Raw genomic sequence first — 24,410 nt, forward strand, 5'->3', positions numbered from 1 at the left:
CTTCTGAGTTTTAATTCTAAAATGTCTTTTTTTGTATATCATTTCAGAATTTTCAATCTTTATAAGTTTTTTATTGAAAAAAGCTTACAGGATTGATTAATAATAAACGATTATACCATTATTAGTTCATAAATAAAAAATTTTAATTATTAAGCAGTATAACTTACCTTATTGACGTCAAAGTTACTGGTTACATTCTTAGAAATAAAAATAGCAAGCGTGATACCCCAGGATTTAATAATAAAACTCGCAATTGAACAGGATTATTATTTTATTACTAATTGATGAAATACACTTGTGCGTCAGTAGAGTTCGCCGATACCTGCGGTTTTCAGTAGAATGTCACTGCACAGCACACACGTTATTACGTTACGACTAAATAATTAGTCTGTACGTAGATACGATACGCGACCTAGAACAACGTCTTTATTTCAAATTATTTAATTACCTTTTTATCGTATGATTAGTTTTTACTTGGTTAACTTTCAATTTTAATAATTTATTTAAAATATTATCTTTTAAATTTTTACGTGATTTTAATTTTTTAGAATTTCTCGACAATTATTATTTCAAAATTCAAAATTTCAATTTTTTACAATATTATATTCTTTTGTTATTAATATTAATACAATGAAAATAAATTTTATATAAACCTTAAATCTAAAAATTAGAATTAAAAATTTTAAACTAAGGAATTTATAAAACAATCTTAAAAAAAATTTCGTAAAATGTTCAAAGCAATACTTCTATAGTAAAAAAATTTTCTTGACAAAATTTTTTTGTTAATTATTTCAATACAATCAAACATCGAAAAGTTCAGACACCACAAGCTGAATTAATTATTTTATTTTTTGAAAATACTCTATCTATAGATACATAATTAAGAAATGACCTTGTATCTCATGAACTATTAACATTTTTAAAGATATAAGCTCATCCTGATGTTACACTCATCGAGACCTTTCATTTGAGTACCCACATCAATTTTTCATATATTTCATATATTTATATATATTATATATATGTATGTATGAAAAATATATCAAAAATGCATGTGGGTACTCAAATGAAAGCTCTTGATGAGCGTATCATCGGGATGAGCTCATATCTTTGAAAATGTCAATAATTAAGAAATGACCTTATATCTTGTGAACTATTGAGATTTTTAAAGATATATAAGCTCATCCCGATGTTACACTCATCGAGACCTTTCATTTGAGTACCCACATCAATTTTTCATATATTTTATATATTTATATATATTATATATATGTATATATGAAAAATATATCAAAAATGGATGTGGGTACTCAAATGAAAGCTCTTGATGAGTGTAACATCACGATGAGCTTATATCTTTAAAAACGTCAATATTTAAGAAAGTACAGTGCAATTTAACAAAAGTAATTATTTAATAAAGCAAAATTTTATTTATTTATAGTTCACATAAAATAAAAACAGAGAATATTAAATAAAAACAGAGTTCATAACATAGGAATAAAAATCAAATGCATAAAAGAGCCAGATGAAAAATAACAGCAGCAATCCTTTGAATATCTTGTCAATCCATATCATTCTGAAAAAAAAAAAAAAATTTAATGAAACTAAAAATGCTATTTATTATAAACTAGTCATCGGACGATAAATTATATTAGTATTGAGAAGAATCTTCCACATTAACTGATAAAAATGATTACAATTTTTCATGTCTATCAGACACTCCGTCTTGATTGATTATCTCGCCGAGAACTTCCTTATTTATACTCAGAATATAATGCAAATATTGCGAATATTACGAATTTTTTAATCGAATGACTTCTTGGGTGTCATAAAATTTCTCGGTACAATATTAAATAACTTTACATGAATTATTTAATACTGCAAAAGGTTATTTTATAAGAAAAAATTTTTTTTTCATTCGAAACGAAGTAGTAAAATTAGTAATTAACGATTGTCTTAATAGCAGGATGCCGCAATTAACTAATTAATGACTTAAGTTGTGTATTGACGCATTTAACGATCATTATCATGATAAACAGTTACATTATAATGCAAGGTCAGTAATAGATAAGTGATTGCATACCTAAAATAATATTTTTTTAAGTACATTGTTTCGATAGTAATACCGTTTGGAAAGAAATTTGAACTAATAATGACAATAAGAGAGACTACACATATAAACATGATATGAACAATTATGTAAGCTGAAGAGAGACAGATAAAATGAGAATGTAGAAGATAAAAGGCATTTTTTTGTAAAAATAATAAAGCGAAATTTTAACTTTCATAAAATTTTTTTGCATTTTTAAAAATTCTTTTTTCTATTTTAATAATTATTAGAAGTAATAATGCGTAATAATTAATTTAAGTAATAATTATTAGAAGTAATAATGTGTAATAATTAATTTAAGTAATAATTATTAGAAGTCATAATGGGTAATAATTAATTTAAGTAATAATGCGTAATAATTAATTTAAGTAATAATTATTAGAAGTAATAATGTGTAATAATTAATTTAAGTAATAATTATTAAAAGTAATAATGTGTAATAATTAATTCAAGTAATAATTATTAGAAGTAATAATGGGTAATAATTAATTTAAGTAATAATTATTAGAAGTAATAATGAGTAATAATTAATTTTATTTTCAATAGAATTAAGAGTTATATATATTATTTTTAATAATTATTATAAAAAAAACTGTAATTATTTATATATGTTCACAGAGAGCAAAGCTCTATGATCAATTTAAATAAATAAATAAATAATTCGATAAAAAATTTAATTGACAATTATTAAAATAATAATTATTAAAAATTCAAGGACTGCAATAAATATTTATTTTTTATAAAAATGTTCTTTAATGTTTCCGTCTAATTGATTTTTAATTTATTAAAAATAATATTTTGTCTAATTATTATAAAATTTCATTTTGAATTAATTAAACTAATTAGTTAGAAAAAAATTTGGTGAAGTTCTCTCATCAATTATCATATTATTAGCATAAATCTGTGTCATCAAAGAATTTTCCACTTAAGCTGGGTATTTCCATAATTATAAATAACGATCATAAAGAAGGTCCAATTGTAATAAGTAATAAATAATAAGAATAAGCATCAATCTTATAACCGATAGTTATTTTATAAATTATAATTTTTTTTCCATTATTATTATTATTATTCTATTTCTGTGCGGGATTTCCCGAGCGGCAAGTTGCAAGTTGCGAGGCCATCATCTCTAATTTATAATCAAGTGTATCGTGTTTTATGCATCCCACGACAAAAAAAGACATTATTATGCATACGCAAAAAAAAACTTTCATTATAAAAAAATGTATGTTTGTAAAGAAACTTTTTTTCTTATGCAAAAGTGCAGTGACCTCAAAAATTAGTATGAGTATTTGACCCAGTTTCGTTTGTTGACGGCACGACCGCGATCGATCAAACATGTTATCAAAACGCCAAGGGACAAAATTCTATTGTCAACCCTTTGGTATTCTTAGTCACAAACCGATCTCTCATTAAGAATAATCTCGAGTTTTTATATTTTTATAATAACAATCATAAATGTTTTTTGAATTTTCCATCGCATCTTGATACTGAACCAGTCTCATATTTTAAATGTAAGTTACAACTCACTGATTCACATCTCATCAAGTCTTGCTATTCTTATTCACTGCACGTAAATATTTATATATTTTATGAAACGCTGGGATTTCCCTTTCAATGCAGCGCTTATCATATAAATGTATTTTTTTTAAGAAGTTTTATTATTGAATTAGAAATAAATAAATTGTTAAGGCCAATGACTTTGATGGATTATCGCATCATCAATAATGTGATTAATTTTGTTATAAAATATTAAATTGATATTTTTTTATCTTCTTAATTTATAAATTATTAAAACAATTTTTTTTCATGCCAATATAATTATTTTTGGTCTGAAAATTTATATAAAATAATATTTAAAATTTTAATTATTAAATAATTATTAGTATTTAATATTAAAATATTAATTATAGATCATTGATTTAGTTTAATAAAATAAAATTTCAATCTCTCAAAATTTTAAGTAAACTTTTTTATATCTTAATGCATTCATAGAAAAATTAATAAATTAATTTATTTGAAAATATTCATCTGTTTAATATAACTAATTATTTTTAACTTTAAATAATTTTTTTTTCGTAGTTAATAAATATTATAAGTTATATATTAGTCCAAAAATTATAAATTAAATGATACTAAAATTAGCCGACATTTTTAATTTATTTTTAATAATTAAATTAGAACAAAAGAATATTTTTAAAAAATTGCACTTACAGTTTTTAAAGTTTTTTACAAATAAAATTTTTTTTTCAATAAAAAAAAATTTTTTAAATGTCGGTTAACTTAATTTTCATATAAATTAATGCTAATTCGGTTGTAAATTATTAAGTTAAATTTTTCACCGACAGATGTCATGGCTCAATTGATCGGTTCTCGATAATCATGAGGCGCGTCGTAATAATCATAATTACAGTATAAAAGTTTTCTACGTTATCGATAGTTAATTAATCAAATTTATTTTTTAACAAGTCAAGGAATTTTGTGAAGGTAAAAAAAATTTCAAATGATAAACCTTGAACCATTTCAGTGTCTTTTATGGATCGCGACGTGCATGCAAATTAATGAATATAAAATAGATCGGGAAAATAACGTTTAGTATTCTTAAAATTCACCACAAAAAATTTATATTAAAATTACCTGGTTAAGTGTCTCTTTGCAGCTAAAGAGTCGGTAGTCTTTTCATTGAGAAGATATTTTTTTGCACCAATCAAACAATTTCTAAAAGGTTTGACAAAATAGTAAAATTTAATAAAAAATAATTATTTGAATTTATAAATACTTACTCAAAGTAATATGACACGTCTATAGAAGCAAAGTCGAATAGGAAATTTTTGGCATCAGCTTCTGGGACTTCTGATAATAATCCAAATAAATTTGAATTCTTGAATTCCCATTCGTGAGTCAAAAAATACGACAGAGCGGTGTTAGCAATGTAAACTCGTCTTTGTAATTTAACCAGCCTGATTAAAAAATAATTTACCAATAAATATACTACGAAATTTAATAATTAAATATAATTGTAAAATTCAGTTAAAATTTTGGAGCAGTTACATTGGTTTGTGTCCACTTAAATAGAGAATAAAGTCAAGAACTAGCCCTGGCAGAAGATGAAACAGTAATACAGATGCAAAGTAGTATAAATTATTAGTGGTGTATGTAATAGATGGCGCCCAAATTATTCCTGCAAGTGGGTTCTTCGACGCGCAAACCAAAGCCATGCGTTTTATTTCTTCAACTGATACATTTTTCATATCTGCTGAAGAACAGTTGTATACGTGGACTGATGGATCCTTTGTTATGCTATAAAATCAAATTTTAATTGTTAATACTCAAAACTAGAATATTTTTTCTCGTAAATTTCAATAGCACACCTCAAATCCTCATCAACAAAATAATATCAATAGTTTGGATAGAATAATCATTTAAATAAATGTTAACGAAAATCAAAATCATATTTTATGAACGTTTATAGAAGCGCAGAACGAATTCATCCATTATCAATTGCCGACTTCAATTTTTCAAAAAATCAGCAAGTCAAAGTAACTTATCGGAAAAAAGAAAAATAGAAAAATTACATTATATAATGTAACATAGCGCTTCGCATAAAAAACTGGAAAATTTACAGTACATTATAGCTTCAGATTGTAATCCTTTATTAAAAAGTTGATAGGACGTTTTCATTGTTGTCGCTTTTCGTTGCTATGGTGACCACTTTGGTAATGGTTACCATAGTAACGGTTACTATGTGAACTGTTACCATAGCAACAGTTACTATGACAATGGTTACCATAGCAACAGTTACTATGACAACGGTTACCATAGCAACGGTTACTATGACAACATTTACCATGGCAACGGTTACTATGACAATATTTACCATAGCAACGGTTACTATGGCAACGGTTAAATATTAATGAGTTAAATTTGTAAAAATATTGATTAATTAATCAATAAAAAACGCAAAGCGCGTTCGATTTTCTAGTTATTACAAATTTTGTAAGAATTACATTGTAAAATATAAATATTACATTGAAAGCTCTGAAAATTAACATTGAAAGTTTGAATTTAGAAAAATGTTATTTCAAACTGTAATTAAGAAATCATTTCTTAAACATCATTTTATAGTAAGGTAAAAGCCCCAATATATGATCATGTACCAGTATATGATCACTCCATGTATTTGTATACCTATATTTGTGAATATAGATATACAAATACATGGAGTGATCATATACTGGTACATGATCATATATTGGGGCTTTTACCTTACTTAAAAAATATTTATTAGTATTTATAATATTTCTTAGTATTTAAGAAATATTTCTTAAATGCTAAGAAATATTTTTTAAATACTAAGAAATGATTTCTTAAATACTAAGAAATCCTTCTATCAGTGTAGTTTTAAATACGACGGGACACTTATGATTATTTATAATGTAATTAATCGATTTTTTCTTTTTTTCCTGTTAATATTGAAATGTGCGATTAGAAATTATAAATTAATGTAATAAAATGACATAAAAGTACGTTCTAATTCCTCGTTTCCAACTGGCAATTATCATAGCTTTAATAGCAACATCTACTGGAATAAAATCAGCTCTCAAGTTAGGATCACCGTAAACAGTCCTCAAAACTCCTTTGCCCCCTCCAACCATCAATCCTGTTGGACCATTGAAGTTATCGACCCAGCCCGGAATTGGTTCATCCATCGTCGCAATCACTGACAAAAAAAGAACAAAATTTTAAAATAAACCAACTTAATCAGCAATCTTTAATGAAAAGAATTACCAATTGAAGGTCGGAAAACGACAGCTGGAATCACGTGTGAGTAATCACTGACTATTTGCTCGGCCATTCGCTTCGTAAAAGTATACGTATTGGGAAAGCTCCCCAGATATCTAGAACAAATAAATACATCAATATAACCACAATTTTTTTCAAAATTTGTTAATTTAATTACTTAGGTGTAAAAGTTTTGAGCAGCTCTTCATTTACAGTCTCCACTATTTTGATAGTCTTCTTCCAATCGACCTCACAAGGGTACAGTTTTTCTTCGACCACCGGTTTGTCAGCTTGATTGTAAGTCGTACTGACGTGCATGAAAATCTTGCAGATATTAAAGAAGATCATAATTAAACATAATCATAAATAGACCAACCCTGTTTAAAAAAATACAATTAAAAAGAATTCAAAGGAGATCGCCGAATGCAACAATTATTATATTATCAATTCTTTTTAATTTATTTCAATTTCAATTGTTTTTTTTTTTTTTTTTTTTTTTTTTTTGACCAGAAAAGTAACTAAAAACTATGTAAAGTTTTTTTAATAAGTTTATTAATCTAAACTACAAAAATAAATTGAAGAATTTATAATTAATTAATTAAAAATAAATAAAGATAAATTAATTTAATTTTAAAATTAATTCCAATTTATTCCGAGAATAGTATTTATTTTAATACGAGTTGAACGTCCTTTTACGTCTCAAGTGATTAATTCATGAAAAGAATCAATTTATAGAAAGAAAAAAAAAATAAAAAATTAAAAAGCAAAAACATAAGAGCGTAATAAATAATTTTAGGTAAAGAACTTCTATTAAATTATAGTGTCGATGTTATTTAGTTAGATTTTTCTAACTTAGAAAACCATATTTTTCTCTCAATGTATAAAACTTCCTAATGCTTGTCATTATGAGTCGTGCAATATGTATATTTAGACTTTCGAGTGTCTAATTAGCAATTGGTCTAACTCCTTATTTTTTAGAGGATGATTTTTTAACATTTTGATGTAGTAATAGTCCAATTATAAATTATTTGAATGCTCCTAACCAAAATATTATACCTCTACAATGAAAAAAAAAATTAACTTGATTTGAGAGAAAAATTCTTGAACCAAGAAAATAATTTTGAAGAGGGTAATTGTCTTGAATCAAGACAAAAAATTCTTGAATCGAGTAAAATTTCCTTAAATCAAGAATAATTTAATTAGTTAAAGAATTTTTCTACTCAAATCAAGAAGAATATGTTCTTCAAAATTATATACTTGATTCAAGAAAATTTTTTTTTCTGTGTATTAAATATTAAGTGGTTTTTTAAAGTGACAATAAATTTCAAACTAATTGTATTTTCGTAAAAATGAAAGATTCTCTAAAATGGATCCAGACAATTTGCTAATTAGAACCAATTAGCAACTACCAACTACCAACGTTTATGGAGTTTCGAACTGCTTGTTATGAATATTTTTTACAGTCTGATAGATCATAATATGTATTCATTGTATTAGAATTTAGTGATGATTGAGTGATTGAGTGACTGAGTGTTTAACACACTACATTATATATACTACTTTATATGTGTACTTTATATATACTACTTAACACACTACTTTATATATTATATTAAGATTTTTTGTATCAATTTTGGATGGCCGCAAGGAGTTTCGACTTCATGGTCAATTAAATAAATAAATAATAATAATAATAATAATAATAATAGAACGTCGCTTTTTAACTTACAACAAGTTTCTTCATTTGCGCTGCTAGAATACACATGTCTCTAGTAGATCTGGTATTCATAAAAACAGCAGTTTTCAGCGGATCATCAAACCTAACACTAGCGGCCACATGAAAGACAACAGACACCCTTTCCATGAGAACTTTGCGTTCAAAATCAGGAATTCCTAAGCCTTCTTTGGTAGTATCGCCTTCAATAGGAATAACTTTGTCCAGCACAGAAGGGTTTTCTTTTTTCAATCTGTCAAAAAGCTAAATCACGGAACTTTGAATACACAAAACCCAATAGGAAATTAAAAACTATTTTTGGACTTACCGGCAGACTCAATAATTTACGGACTCGGTTATCAATTGACAGTCCCTTCTTAGGTCTCATTAAAACAAATATTTCACGCACACCTGGGCAAGATCTTAATAATTTTTCAACAAGAACTTTTCCCATAAATCCGGTAGCTCCTGTTATGAAAACACTCCTTCCGACATAAAATGTTGGGATTGATTTTGTTTGATCCATTTTTTTTTTTAATTATAATACTGCCTGATTCAAAAAATGAATTTTTGAAAAGAAATTTATTTTTTAGTTGAAATTAGAATGGTGTGAAGTATTTTTGATTCACTTAATATTTGTGAAAACTTACACTGATTTTTAGAAAAAAACTTAAAAAAAATCAATTCATCGAGCCTCACGACTAACTAAAACACTGAATGAAGTTAGATTGTTCACTGAAGTAACAGCACCTATTATTACTAACCGGAAGTGATAAGAAATAAATTTGAATATACTGAATATGAGATCAGAGTTCACCGAGAATTAACAATAAATCTTAATAGTAATACAATATGTGATTATCAATACACGTTGAGTGCCGATCTTTTGTGCTGTTTTTTTTTTTTTTTATTTTCATTTATTTTATTACAATGTTACTAAACTTCCTTGTTTTAATGAAGTTGCCAATATATTAACGATGAAAATCTTTACTCAATATTATTAACTTAATAAATCGTGTATTAAATTCGATAGAATAATAACAAATGCAGTAATTAATTGGAAAATTTATTAAAAAAATTTTTTAACCCTTCGAGCCGGTTGCTATGACAATTTCTCTCACGCAACAACATTCAACTTATAGGGCGGCGCTATAGTGCAAGTGAGACAAAAAAAAACACAACAGGTACGAAGGGTTAATAATGTTGGGACGCATATTTTGAACAAACTAACCGATTTTTATGGATTTAGGGACTTATTCCAATATTTTTAGCTCACAAATGATAACATTGAAGAAATGGTCTCGTCAAAGAAATGTAAAACTTTCTCTAACTGTGGAAATAAATCATTAAAAAAAATTGAAATTTATAAAAAAAAACTTCAAAATTAAAATGATCTATATCTCTAGATACATAATTAAGAAATTACCTTTTACCTTGTGAAATATTGACATTTTTGAAGATATAAGCTCATCCCGATGTTACACTCATCGAGACCTTTCATTTGAGTACTCACATCAATTTTTTATATATTTATGTATATATATATATATATATATATATATATATATATATGATATATATGTATATATGAAAAATATATTAAAATGCATGTGGGTACTCAAATGAAAGCTCTTGATGAGTGTATCATCGGGATGAGCTTATATCTTTAAAAATGTCAATAATTAAGAACTGACATTGCTATCTTGTCAACTAGTGACATTTTTAAAGATATAAGCTCATCCCGATATTACACTCATCAAGACCTTTCATTTGAGTACCTACATCAATTTTTTATATATTTATATATATTATATATATATATATATATATGTATATATGAAAAATATATTAAAATGCATGTGGGTACTCAAATGAAAGCTCTTGATGAGAGTAACATCGGGATAAGCTTATATCTTTAAAAAGGTCAATAGTTAAAAAAGTACAGTGTAATTTAACAAAAGTCATTATTTAATAAAGCAAAATTTTATTTATTTATAGTTCACAAGTCCCGGCAGTCACATAGTAAGATTGCTAGTAAAATATTAATTATTAAATCAAAGTATCGAAGCTCTCATAATAAATTCAAGTGACTACAGACAATAATGTATTTTGTTTTTAGAGTTAACCTAGAAAAGTCAAATGAAAATTCATTAAAATTATTCAAAATATTCATGATTTGCGTTCGTAGTATAAATTGAAAGAATATAAAAATTTTCCGATTTTCTAATTAAAAACCTATACAAGTTATAAATAAATTACCATTGATAAAAACAAATCAATGATTCATAAGATTACGTATCATTTAGAAGTGTCTTAACCGAGAATGAAAATTAATTAAATAACGCACAACGACTATCCTCACACGAGTCACGTGAATTTAGTTTATTATTTCGCCTTGACACTTTAAAGCTTAAATTCGATTAAATTCACGCTTGGAATAAATCCTCAGCATATATATTCCCGGATTCACTAATTAAAAGTTGTTTGGAACTGACATCACGTGAATTCGAATTTTTTTCTGAACTTTGTTATACAAAGAGAGATAATTATACAATGGAGGATTTTGATATTCAGAAAAATATCAAAGAAAACAAGAAAAAGGAAAATGAAGAAAAGACGAGAGACATTAATATTTCAAATTCATCGATTTCATACGAAGAATACGAAGAAGATTTTATCAAAAAATCCGCTAGGGCTCCTCGTATTAGTAAAAAATTTTCAAAAATTGTATTCGTATTTAAAATTTATTTTTGGTTCATTAATTTGTTAATTATAGTTTATAATCATTAAATTTTTTGTTCTAGGAGCGGGATTGGATGAACCATGAGGTAACTTATTCGAAATAAAATATGATACCGTATTTAAATACAAATTTAAATTGAAATATCTAAATAATATAATAGCCGGCGAAGAAAAAAAGTAAAAAGAAAAAGGGAAAAAAGAAGAAAAAAAAATCAATGAAAGAGCAAGAAAAATCACGCGCTGCTGCAACTGCAGAAACAGAAAAGCAAAAGTAAGCGATATATTTTATTTATTTATTCAATTATCGTATCATCGAAAGAAGAAGAAAAACAGTAATCTGATTTTGTCTTTTGATTTTTGTTTTAAGACTAAGGTAAAAGCCCCAATAGATGATCATGTACCAGTATATGATCACTCCGTGTATTTGTATACCTATATTTGTGAATATAGATATACAAATACATGGAGTGATCATATACTGGTACGTGATCATCTATTGGGGCTTTTACCTTACCTTTATTTCTTTTCATCTCTGTGCTTTTATTGGACACGATTCTGATTAGGAAATAAAAATTTGCTCCTTACATTCTAAATTCTTTAAATGTAAATTTATATTTTAAATAATACTATTATAAATTAGAATATATGATGATTGTGTATTTTGTTAATTTGCCATTCGGCTAATGAGGCCTTGGTATAATTGTTGATTAATAAATAAATAGATAAATAAAATAATTGTGTGAATTTCAGACGTAAACAGTAAAAAGGAATGAATCAAAAGAAACTTGAAATTAGTTTTGAATAATAAAAGTTTGTAATTATCTTTTCTCGAAGTTTGAACTAAAATCTAGATCAAAACAATCACCATTTCGTGCACGTCTCTCATTCACCCTATCAGTTTTTCCCACCCTCAGCTAGAGTTCAACACCTTGAAAATAGACTACTGGAGTCTCAATGCCTTCAGTCGGTGTTTAAACATCCTTTCGTGCTGTAATATTAAATTTATTGCCGTTTCTTATAAACTAAACACCTAAACAACTAAAAGTTTTGATCGGTCGCTATTCAATAAGTAAAAAGTAAAAATGTACACTGATCCGCTGGCAGAAATAACGTTTTTTAAAAGTTACGCCGAATCGGCTAAAGAAAAAGTAAAACGCATTGAAGAGCGGTACGATTTGAAGATCAAAAAGAAATTTGTTTTTAATAAACATAAATATTGTAATTTGTGCCCGTAGGAATGTGCTGATCAAGGACATGCTCGAAGAGATACGGGTCGAGAAATTCAAAACGGAGACAGAGGCCTTGATTGATGAAGATGAAGCGAAGAAACGAAAAGTTCAGTTGGAAAAAACCTGGCATGTGATAACTAAAAATGAAAAGGCGTTTATGGATGATGCTCTGCTTAATAAACAAGAAGACGAGGTAATTGATCTTTGTTTAGACTTTAGACGATGTAATTTGATTATTAATTTTGTTTAAGGATTAATTTATGGAATACTTTTTTTTATGAACAACTTTTAGTGAATTTTGTCAAGACTCTTGTGAAAAAAATTTATTTTTAAAATATATATTGAAACATTTAAAATATATTTTATATATTTAAAAAAAAAATTTTTAATGAAAATTAAGTTAGCCGACATTTAAAACTTTTTAGAATTTTTCTTAATTGAAAAATTATGACAAACATTTAAAGAAAAATTTTCATTTGTTAAAAACTTGAAAAACTATAAATGCAATTTTTAAATATTATTTTTTAGTTCTAATTTAATAAATGAAAAAAAAAAAAAAAAATAAAAAAGTCGGCTAATTTTAGTATTATTTTCTTTTAATTTAAACTTATTTTTCTTTTGCTACTTTATAAAATAAGATAAAATATTTTTATTAAAAATTCTTATTGATGTAATTATATTATTATCTATATTAATCATTGAATAGAATTTTTTCTATTTAGTATACATAATTATGACACTAAAAATTGTAAATATCTTTTATTTAATAATTTCACAACTTTATTATCTAATTTTTATTGTTTAATTTTTCTTTTAAATTAAAAAAAAGGCTGTTGTCTTTGACATTGAAATAAAAAACCACATCCGCATATAATTAGACTAGCTAGTATAGGTGATTTTTTAGCAATAAGATTACCTTGAAAAGCAAAACGGCGAGAAATAAAATAAATGACCAAAAGCATATTTATTTTTAGTGGATTCAATATATGACTTGTGATGGTCTACCAAATCCTGGGATTTTGTCGGAGCTGAATACGTTTTTATTTCTCTGGGATTTGCAGGACGAAGAAGCTTTAATGATAAATATCACCGACAAATGCCAAGTTGTGATTTATGTAAGATAAAGTAATTGAAGGAACGATAAAAACTTTGTTATTTTTATGAGTTCTTTAATAGTTTTTATTTTTATTGTTGTTAGCTATTGCTGAAACTAGACAACATCATTGATTTAAGTCTGATGGAATCCCCTGAGTACATTGAGGATTGCAAGAAAGTAAGAAAGATTTTTCGCGAGAAGCTTAAGTATTGGATCGACGTGGCTACTTATCGGCTGCTCCGCCAAATCGAAAGAGACATGGTCAGGGAGAATTTGAGAAATGCAAGATTTGTTAAAGAAGCCAACGAGATGATTTGCTGCATTTGGGCTTTGATAAGATTGCCGATCAGTATTAAACAATTTTCGGAACGTGATAGGTAAATTTTTTTTTTTAATTATGAATTTTATAGGCAATTTATGTTTGTATAATACTATTTTAAATGAAAAAAAAAAATTTTTTTTTAATTATATCCATTACTTCAAAACTAAAAACTGAAAAATTAACTAAGATACAGTTGAAATTATTTAAAAATACGAAAATTAAAATAAGGTAAAAGCCCCAATTATTGACGGGGGTCTAAATATTGACACCCTAAATTATTTTTAAATATATTAAATTATCTGTAATAAGAATAACGATCAAATAAATTTTTATTAAATTCTAATTAATTAAAAAACTGAAAAAAATCACATTCAGTTCAAAATATTAAATATTAATTATAAAAAAAAAATAAAGTTAGCACCAGTTCATCAAATCAGCTTACGAGCGTCTATTTTCTTAACAACTTTGGTTAGAAAAGCATTTTTTTTAACTGCCGAGTTTAAATTAATTTTTTCATGTAATTATATGATCTATTTTTTTTTTAATTAACAATATATGAAATAATATTTAAATAATGGGAGTCAATAACTAGTTCATAATTTTTATGGAGAATCCCATATTGACAGCCAGTCGACAGCGCTATGACGCCTTTTTTTTTTTAAGTATAAAATACGTTATATACGCGATTATATTCAAGGCTTTTAACTGTCAAATAACTCGGCGTGTTTTAGTGTTAAATAAGTTTTTAAATAAATTGCTATATTTTTCATAATAATTATTCATTCATAGAAATTATTATTAATTAACTTTAATAATATTGATTACTTTATATCAAGTTTTTGATAAATAACAATATAACCAAATGATTCGACGCATGTGCAGTAGGGGCGTCAATAATTGGGGTTACGGTACGTCAATAATTAGATCAATCAGTTTTTTAACCCGTCAACTAGAATTTGAATTTGCGCGCGCAAGCGCGCGCCTGACTGTAGCATTTGCATATATTTTCATGCTTATGATATATTCGACCAATCACGTTACGAATAGTTTGATGCCACATACATTTCATCTCAATTTTATATTAGGATAATTGGTGTATCCAGATCATATATTTAATTATTTAAAATTAATTAGAAAATATCACTGATTATCATTTTAAAAAAAGAAATTGATTAGTTAAAACATTACTGAAGACATTACTACAAACAAAATTCATCGATATTTATATTTGATTGCTTAAAAAAAATGAAATCATAACTATGTCTCTTATAGCGTCAATAATTGGGGCTTTTACCTTATACTATAACGAATAGTTCAGTATAGAAGAATTAAAAAGAGTAATTGCAAGAACAGCGTCGCTATCTTGTGGATTACAGCCGAATTATCACTTCACTTTTTGTTTGAAAAAATTAATTCTTATAAAATTAATTTATAAATTACTCAATTTATTTATAATTCTTATAAAATTAATAAATGTTTTAATTTTTTCTGAAGGAAAACTTTTGTTTTATAATTATTAATTGATAAAATGTTTATAAGACAAAATCTGTCGATGAAATTAATGAATAGATGATTAAAAATAAATATTTTGCAGGAAACCAATAGAAATAATATTTAAAGAATTAGATTTGAGTGTTAAAATGCCACTTGACCTTGACTGTTACGCGATGTCAATACGAGGCCTTTGGATTCAATATGACCATTATTCAGATCAAGGTTCATCATTTTTGATGCCTGATATACCACAAGAATACCGTATGAATGAAGGTACCAATAATAATAATGATAATGAAGTTGATGATGAATAATCAATTAAGGCCGATAAACTCCTATAACTATTGTTAATTCTTACTCCAACAATTTTTTAACAGATTTGTTGACCTTCTGTCAGAACGAGTATGATACAAAAGTTAAAACTCGTGAGGAGCAGGTTGAGGGTCGAAGATTAAGGCTCGAGGAAAAAAAGTTAATGGTCGAGCGTCTTTCGAATCCGTCACAATTCACGGCCGCTAAAACGGAAAAAAAAGGAAAACAAGCTAAAAAAGCATCGCCGCAAGCTGGACGGGCTAAAAAAACAGAACCCGAACCTGAACCTGAACCTCTGCCTTACCTGCCTACGCCGGAAGAAATTATTCTGCAGAAAGAAGGTTGGGTTAGGTTGAGAGAAATAAAGCGTTGTTAAATTTAATCATTTTTATTTTTTTTTTTTTTCAGAGGAAAATAGGAAGGAATTAAGAAAATTATTATTTACTCGGTGCGAAAAAACGGAAATAAATTTACGCAAGTACAGAATACTTGGTGGAGTTCATCACATTGATTTGATTTATCAACCACCTCAGCCTAAAGATATGAGAGGAGATATATTTTTAACAACAAGTTAATATAATTATTTAATCACATAATTAGTTTTAGTAGAGTATTAATATTTATTTTTAATATTATTTTTCTAAAAAAAAATCAAAATTATGTAATCAGGTACTTAACTTATTCATCAATCTTTAAAAATTTATAAAATTTATCAACATTTAAAGTAAATTAAATAAAAAAAAATTAAATTACATGAAATGATTTTACAAATGTTAAATTGAAATAAATTTACAGTTCAGCTTCCAAAGGAACTGAGATATGTACCTTTTTTGCGGCCATACAAAGCACCGCCGCCTGCGCCAGACGCAGAAAGAACTCCAGAAGTGATTGAAGCTGAGATGAAAGCCCTCGAAGCTGCGATGGAAGCTTTAGTGCTCGTCACTTTCAAGTAAGACTACCAAAATAAAAATATTTACAAAACCTCTTTACATTTATGTACAATATACTTTTTTTTCTTAAGAGAGGGGTAAGGGTTTCAGCGTAAAAAAAAAAAACACTTTTTTTGTGATTTTTTATCTCAAATATCGATAGAGCAATTTTATTCAAACCTTCTATACATTATTGAGCATAGTTTTGACTATGTTCTGTAAATTTTTCATGCAAAAATATTAAACCATTAGCCCGTGACAGAGCTTCCCCCAGGACGTCTTGAAAAAAAAACAATTTGCGGTGTTCAAGTCTTCGTTTTATTCTGGCTTCTTTGCTCTGCTGCACAGCTTGGAACTCGGACCTATCAATGCGATTGCTGTCCGTAGATGATGCATACTCGTGAGCGCTTGGGCCGACACTGACGTCCATGTCAGACAGAAAAGTTAGAAGAGCACCAGCACCTTCATTGAATGTGCATGCAGCTACATAAGATGCAAATTTAACAATTTGTCTGCTGCCAGATAATTTTTTCGGTGCAATTCTCAAAATCAGCTGGTTCAAACTTTCGTTGGCATTTTGAGTAAAACCTCCAAGACACCTTTCTAGAAGTTTGTCTTTACTCAAATCTTCATAAATCGGTTTGATCGCTTCTATGACATCTTGTGGAAGTGGAGTGTAGTCATGATTGAAATTTTCCACTCCTGTTGTGGCTAAAGCTTTTTGATACGAACACCACGAGTTCTCACCGCTCATGCACTTATGGTGTTGAGGGTAATCGTCTGTTGACTGCTGGTGGTAGAACGTTGCCCAGACTGCATTTTTCATTCCTTCTAAAGAATCACAATTATGTCTGATTGCTGCTCCGTAGTATCGACTCAAATTATCAATGACTTTTCCAGTGAGCTTTCCTTTGCCACCGAGTAATTTACTTTGTCTTGTTTTACCAGCATTTTTTCCGGTTTTTACAACTTTATGTTCAACAGTTTTATTTACTAGATCACGTAGACGTTTACCCATTCTTTTTTGCACGTGACCTACACATTCTTTTTTATGTATAATAAAATTTTCACCATAAGGTTTAGCTTTTACTAAATTGCCGTAAGTTTTACTATCTCCGTCTCCAATATAGTTGCTGATTTTCGCTCCGTATTTTTCTTCTGATCGGCGAAACAGTTCGATGACAGCATTTACTTCCATGTTACCTGATGGTCCGGTGTGATTTGCTTGGCATTCATCTTTTCCAACATGTTCTTCGTACCAATCTTGAAATTCATCAGTATTTAATTGATTTCTCCATAATTTGCACTAAATGAAATATTTCTAAAACTGGATATGGGATCAGGATAATAGCAATGAATAACCTGTATACCTGCTCGACAGCTGCACTGCAATCCCAACCGCCCGTATCTGTTAGAGTTAGAGCGTTAAAGGCCCCGAGACTAATTAAACAATAACTTCAAGAACACTGCTTAGATCGGATTAAAATTTTGAGGACATATTCTTGAAATGTTAAACAATAAGATAAAACAAAAAAAAATCGATTTTTCGAAAGTGAAAACCCTTACCCCGCCCTTAAAAATATATACATCACAGGCTTCCTGAGTCAGTTCTATGGTTTGAACCGCCATTAGTCGCTCACTGGATCGCTGATAAAAAAATTTGGTCAACCCAAGACGTTCATGACATAAAGTACAATGAAGAAAAACAAATAATCACATTTAGAACCGGCCGATTGGGTATTCATGGTCTTGCAGCATTCAAGTTTATAAATTTGCCCTTCCAAAGTTGGGAGTTGAAACCAGAAGCTGGCAAAACTGGTGGTGTAACACTTAGTATTTCTGCTGCTATTGTTCAAGTTGAATTTGTTGTAAGGGTAAGTTTGTTCATTTATAATTCAATTGAGAAAATAAATAAATTAATTGAAAAATTTACTTTTTTTAAAGGAAAATTCAGTAGCTTTAAATTCTTTAATTGGCGGAACAACTACAGCTCTTCAATACCTTCTTGGAAATTACATGAATTTAAATTTACTAATTCGAGTAAGTTAATTTTTTTTTTAATTTTATTAGAGCTAGCATTTAATTTGCTTCTTGCTCTGGTAAATTTTTCCAACGGCCCTTATCTAATTAAAGTACTTCTCTTCGTTATTTTCAATTGGTTAATTTATCTATAATTTCACAATTTTTAGTTTTTTTTTTTTTTTATAGAAGCCTGAAAATTCTGAAAAAGTTCATTCCAAAAATACATAGCAATTTTTTTTGCCTCTTGTAGCCTTAATTGGAGTCGATGCTTCCCTCGTTTTAATCAATGGTAATTAAATACACCATGTTCTTGCATATTTCCCTTCACACTTTTTCCAGGCTTAGGACTGGCAGTCAGAAATTTCTGCTGGCGTGTTTAAAAATATGTAGAACACCGTGTTCTATTAAGCTGAAAGAAAATAAAGTTGATTAGTAAAATATCCTAAAAAAATTATTCTAATAAAAAATACATAACCTAATACAAGCAAAAATATAATTATAAATATAAATATAAAATAAAATTATCCTATTTATAACTAAATCCCTATTAATTAAATAAATATTAAATTGACTTAAAAATTCTAATTAAAAAAAAACTGTTTTACTTCTTCGCCGGCCGATTTTTATTCTCCTTATCGGAACCCGTACTTCTTTTTCTTTTTTTATTGCTCTTCTTATGATCTTCAGGGTCCGACAAATCTTCGTCATGAATCTTCTTGGCATGTAAACTTTCAAACAATCGACTGAATTCCTTAGTCTGTTTTCGCCAAGTGGAACCTTTGGGAGTAATCGTTGCAATCTTAAACGCCGAAGAAATGATGAACCGTATGTCCTTCACGAATTCATCTACCACCGAATATTCCCTGGCGTTCAATTTACCCCAGACTGTCTTTAAGTTCATGGGCCTCTTCGATTCCGGATTTACAATTTCCGCGTCGAAGCGTGAATGGAATGACCGTACTACTTCTTCATTTTTCTCTGATAGTAATTCCGCCATTACTTCCATGCAAACTCGCATCGCCTTGTTCGACATCACTTTCCTTGAAGCCATCTTAACCATCTGAAAAAATAATTATATTACAAACTTTAAATAAATATAAAAAAATTACCACGTGGCACTTTAAATATTTTAATAATTTTAGGTTTAAAATATTTAAAAGAATATATTATTTAATTTTTTATAAATTTAATATTAAAGAAGTAATAAATATAACACAATTTATTGATGAATATATTTAAGAGCAAAAATTTATTGAGAGTTATTTAAATGGAGGTTAAATTTCACTTTGATCACTTTGAGAAGTAACTTCAAACAAAATGGCCGAGCCACGTTCAGGTTGCCTTTATATAGACTGTCTTGTTGGAGCTAGCGAAATTGAGTGGGGTGGCGTTTCTTACCGTCTATTGGTCTATTGGTTTTTCTGCCTATTGGTCCTACAAAACTGATCGAAGCGCCATCTGTGGAAAATTTAATAACAACATTTTGATTATAGCTAATAAAATAGCAAACATAAAATCAATTAAGGTAAAAGCCCCAATTATTGACGCTATAAGAGACAAAGTTATGATTTCATTTTTTTTAAGCAATCAAATATAAATATCGTTGAATTTTATTTGTGGTAATGTCTTAAATAATGTTTTAACTAATCAATTTCTTTTTTTAAAATGATAATCAGTGATATTTACTAATTAATTTTAAATAATTAAATAGATAATCTGGATACACCAATTATTGACGGGTTAAAAAACTGATTGATCTAAATATTGACGTACCGTAACCCCAATTATTGACGCCCCTACTGCGCATGCGTCGAATCATTTGGTTATATTTTTATTTATCAAAACTTGATATAAAGTAATCAATATTATTAAAGTTAATTAATAATAATTTCTATGAATGATTAATTATTATTAAAAATATAACAATTTATTCAAAAACTTATTTAACACCAAAACACGCCGAGTTATTTTACAGTTAAAAGCCTTGTATATAATGGCGTAACGTATTTTATACTTAAAAAAAAAGGCGTCATAGCGCTGTTGACTGGCTGTCAATATGGGATTCACCATAAAAATTATGAACTAGTTATTGACTCTCATTATTTAAATATTATAAAGCATACAATTAATTTCGATTATTTAATTTTATAAATATTTCATGTACTGTTAATTAAAAAAAAAATAGGTCATATAATTACATGAAAAAATTCATTTATACTCGGCAGTTAAAAAAAATGCTTTTCTAACCAAATTTGTTAAGAAAATAGACGCTCGTAAGCTGATTTGATGAACTGGTGCTAACTTTATTTTTTTTTAATAATTAATATTTAATATTTTGAACTGAAAGTGATTTTTTTTCAATTTTTTAATTAATTAGAATTTAATAAAAATTTATTTGATCGTTATTCTTATTACAGATAATTTAATATATTTAAAGATAATTTAGGGTGTCAATATTTAGACCCCCGTCAATAATTGGGGCTTTTACCTTATAAAATAATTTTCTGAAGATAAATAAATATTTCTTCTTTCCAATAATTTATCCTTAACAATTATTTTCTTTAAAAAATAAAAAATTATTTTTTTTTTAATAGCACGTAGTAAGAACACGTGTTTTTTTCAGGTTAGAATAACTTCTTGATAAAAAACAATAATTAAAATCGTTTGCAGCAATTTATTATTTATATTTTTTAAAAAAATCTAGATTAATAATTGAAAAAAATTATTTAGCTTGAAAATAATTGTTTTAATATTAATAAATTCATAAATTGTTAATAAATTGTTTTTTTTTTTTTTTTTTTACAAGATTCAAGAAGATAATAAAATTTTATAGTAATAAAGTTAGCCGACATTTTTATTTTCTGATTTCGCTTAAATTATTATATAAAACTAAAATACATTCTTTTTTAATTGAGCTCACAATTTTTCAAATTTTTTGCAAACGAAATTGAATAATATTTTTTTTTGTGATAATTTTTTTAATAAAAACAAAATTCAAAAATTTTTTAGATGTTGGCTAACTTTATTGTCATTAAAATTTTGAATATCAGTCACATGTACACAAAAATATATCAATTTTTTAAATTAAAAATCTTCAAAGAGATAATTAATAAAATATTGAACTTTAAATTACTTGTAGGAAATGCGAGCTGCTGGCTGTGACTTGTTCCCCGAAAGAGACGCCTTTAGTTACATAAAAGGTCTTCCATTGAAGCACCCGATCGCCGAAAAGCATCTTCAAGCTTGTATGGGATTACTCAGCACCGCGTACATATTCTCCTGGTCAAGATGGAACTCGACAGTGTCAGCTCGTCAAATAATAATGCAAATAAAAGAGTTACACGGGTGTGTTGCCAAAGAACAAACAAATAAGATGATGATGGTAACTCCGCTTCGGACAAATCTTATTGATTGCACTGAAGTTGGCTCTGAGTTTAGCGACAAACCCATGCCTGGGGAAGAAACTAAGGTGCTTTTTATATATTTACACTCATCAAAATTTGTGTATTTAAATAAGTAAAAATTTAAAAAATTATTCTTAATGTAAAAAATAAAAATTACAGTTCTTCGCAGATGTTTATCATCTTGCCTTACATACTGCTGGAATAAAAAGCCGACTGCTGATGAAGAAGGTATCTTTCAAGCTAGCAACGACGGTTACTAAATTACTGGTAGCTACTAATGTAATAAGTATGTCTTCGTGATATGTGATATATGCATATGATTTTAATTTTGCAGATATTTATTTTATAAATAATATATTTATTTTATGAAGAAATTTTTTTATTAAATGTTATACATATTGAATAAAAATATATGCAAGTCACTCAACAGTCAGTGCTGTAAATTATTGATTATGAGTTACCATATATATAAATGTATGTCGGAGAGTAAAGTACAGTGGAGTATTTCTCTGGCAATCTGATGGGAATATTCTTTAGAATAGTAATATTTTTTTAATCCTCAATAATTAAAGAATGTACCCTTATTTCGAGTATGGTTGTAAAAATAAGTTTAACTAAATTGTTTTATTGCGGTAGGCTTAGACCTAGGTCGACACATGGTTGTCAACGTAGTCGTGGCCACAGGACGATAGGGGTATCATAAATTACCAAGGGAAAAGGAAATATGCAGTGTCATATTTTTTGAGAATCTTTGAGAAGATTTATCGTATTTTGTGTATTGTTGTGTTAGTGATAAGTGATAATTAATGATTGTGTTTATTCCTGCAATACGAATTTATTTTACTCATTTTTATTAATTGACATATTGTAACTCCGCATATTAATTTGATTGTAATAACAAAAATGAACGTACACGATAATTCTGATACTCCAACAATTATTCCTGACTTACCGACATGTATATAAGAAAATTTTTATTATCCTTATTAAATAATGAATTTTATTAAATTGCACTGTACTTCTTTAACTATTGATCTTTTTAATGATATAAGCTCATCTTGATGTTACACTCATAAAGAGCTTTCATTTGAGTACCCACATGCACTTTTATATATTTTTCATATATATAGATATATAAAATATATATTTTATAGATATAAGCTCATCTTGATGTTACACTCATCAAGAGCTTTCATTTGAGTACCCACATGCATTTTTGATATATTTTTCATATATACATATATATAATATATATAAATATATAAAATATATGAAAAATTGATGTGGGTACTCAAATGAAAGGTCTTAATGAGTGTAATGTCAGTATGAGCTTATATCTTTAATAATGTCAATAGTTCACAAGATACAAGGTCATTTCTTAATTATGTAATATATATTTCAAAGATATAAGCTCATCTTGATGTTATACACATCAAGAGCTTTCATTTGAGTACCCACATGCATTTTTGATATATTTTTCATATATACATATATATGTAATATATATAAATATATAAAATATATGAAAAATTGATGTGGGTACTCAAATGAGAGGTCTCGATGAGTGTAATGTCAGGATAAGCTTATATCTTTAAAAATGTCAATAGTTCACAAGATACAAGGTCATTTCTTAATTATGTAATATATATTTCAAAGATATAAGCTCATCTTGATGTTATACACATCAAGAGCTTTCATTTGAGTACCCACATGCATTTTTGATATATTTTTCATATATACATATATGTAATATATATAAATATATAAAATATATGATAAATTGATGTGGGTACTCAAATGAAAGGTCTTAATGAGTGTAACATCGAGATGAGCTTATATCTTTAAAAATGTCAATAGTTCACGAGATACAAGATCATTTTTTAATTATCTGCTAGCGAAAGATAAATTTTTAGTTTTTAATCCTGGAATTTTGACTACGAATGCACAATTTCAACAAATTTAATTATAAAACTAGTGACTAGTAAGTAAGTAATACATAATACATTCTACGAGTCAACATTCCGACTGACTCAACTGTAAGTATTAAGTATTTGAGTTATCGAACAGATCTACACAAACTTTCAAATCCGGTAAATCTTAATGAGACATTTATTAGTGAGTTTTTAACTCAAATCACTTCAAGGAATTTAGTCGTTACTCATTCCATAAATACATTATGACTTTGAGGACATACATTAAGCTTATTGTTAAATATTTTTTAAGTGTTTGGTAACTCGCAACGAGCTGATAGCAC

General features: G+C 27.2%; 3 protein-coding genes across 5 annotated transcripts in view; 1 reads left to right on the forward strand and 2 right to left on the reverse strand.

The window, feature by feature from the left end:
• The window catches only part of LOC123266636 (dynein axonemal intermediate chain 7-like), a 41,550-nt gene extending 18,435 nt beyond the window's left edge, over positions 1–23,115 (forward strand). Inside the window, exons 2-14 of one of the 3 annotated variants that reach the window (XM_044730963.1) lie at positions 11,411–11,434; positions 11,510–11,619; positions 12,584–12,770; positions 13,552–13,692; positions 13,776–14,050; positions 15,587–15,762; positions 15,867–16,142; positions 16,210–16,371; positions 16,597–16,750; positions 18,325–18,604; positions 18,675–18,770; positions 21,892–22,221; positions 22,316–23,115. In XM_044730963.1, the coding sequence (XP_044586898.1) occupies positions 11,423–11,434; positions 11,510–11,619; positions 12,584–12,770; positions 13,552–13,692; positions 13,776–14,050; positions 15,587–15,762; positions 15,867–16,142; positions 16,210–16,371; positions 16,597–16,750; positions 18,325–18,604; positions 18,675–18,770; positions 21,892–22,221; positions 22,316–22,456 (2,340 nt within the window). In that variant the 5' untranslated portion in view covers positions 11,411–11,422 and the 3' untranslated portion in view covers positions 22,457–23,115. The remainder of the gene's footprint in view (positions 1–11,410; positions 11,435–11,509; positions 11,620–12,583; positions 12,771–13,551; positions 13,693–13,775; positions 14,051–15,586; positions 15,763–15,866; positions 16,143–16,209; positions 16,372–16,596; positions 16,751–18,324; positions 18,605–18,674; positions 18,771–21,891; positions 22,222–22,315) is intronic. The other 2 variants (XM_044730964.1, XM_044730965.1) reach the window with 2 other exon arrangements.
• LOC123266637 (fatty acyl-CoA reductase 1) lies at positions 1,468–9,329 on the reverse strand. Its single transcript, XM_044730966.1, has 9 exons — positions 8,935–9,329; positions 8,622–8,870; positions 7,071–7,216; positions 6,899–7,008; positions 6,638–6,830; positions 5,162–5,410; positions 4,894–5,070; positions 4,748–4,828; positions 1,468–1,576 (listed from the first exon to the last, which is right to left on the reverse strand). The coding sequence occupies exons 1-9, from the start codon at positions 9,130–9,132 to the stop codon at positions 1,468–1,470; spliced, it is 1,512 nt and encodes a 503-aa protein (XP_044586901.1). The 5' UTR covers positions 9,133–9,329.
• Positions 19,335–20,263, reverse strand: LOC123266640 (bromodomain-containing factor 1-like). The gene is made up of 2 exons (XM_044730969.1): positions 20,151–20,263; positions 19,335–19,812 (listed from the first exon to the last, which is right to left on the reverse strand). The coding sequence occupies exon 2, from the start codon at positions 19,810–19,812 to the stop codon at positions 19,354–19,356; it is 459 nt and encodes a 152-aa protein (XP_044586904.1). The 5' UTR covers positions 20,151–20,263; the 3' UTR covers positions 19,335–19,353.
• Positions 23,116–24,410: the final 1,295 nt, after the last annotated feature.

This window comes from Cotesia glomerata, linkage group LG6 (assembly GCF_020080835.1).
Source record: "Cotesia glomerata isolate CgM1 linkage group LG6, MPM_Cglom_v2.3, whole genome shotgun sequence".
Classification (NCBI taxonomy): Eukaryota; Metazoa; Arthropoda; class Insecta; order Hymenoptera; family Braconidae; genus Cotesia; species Cotesia glomerata.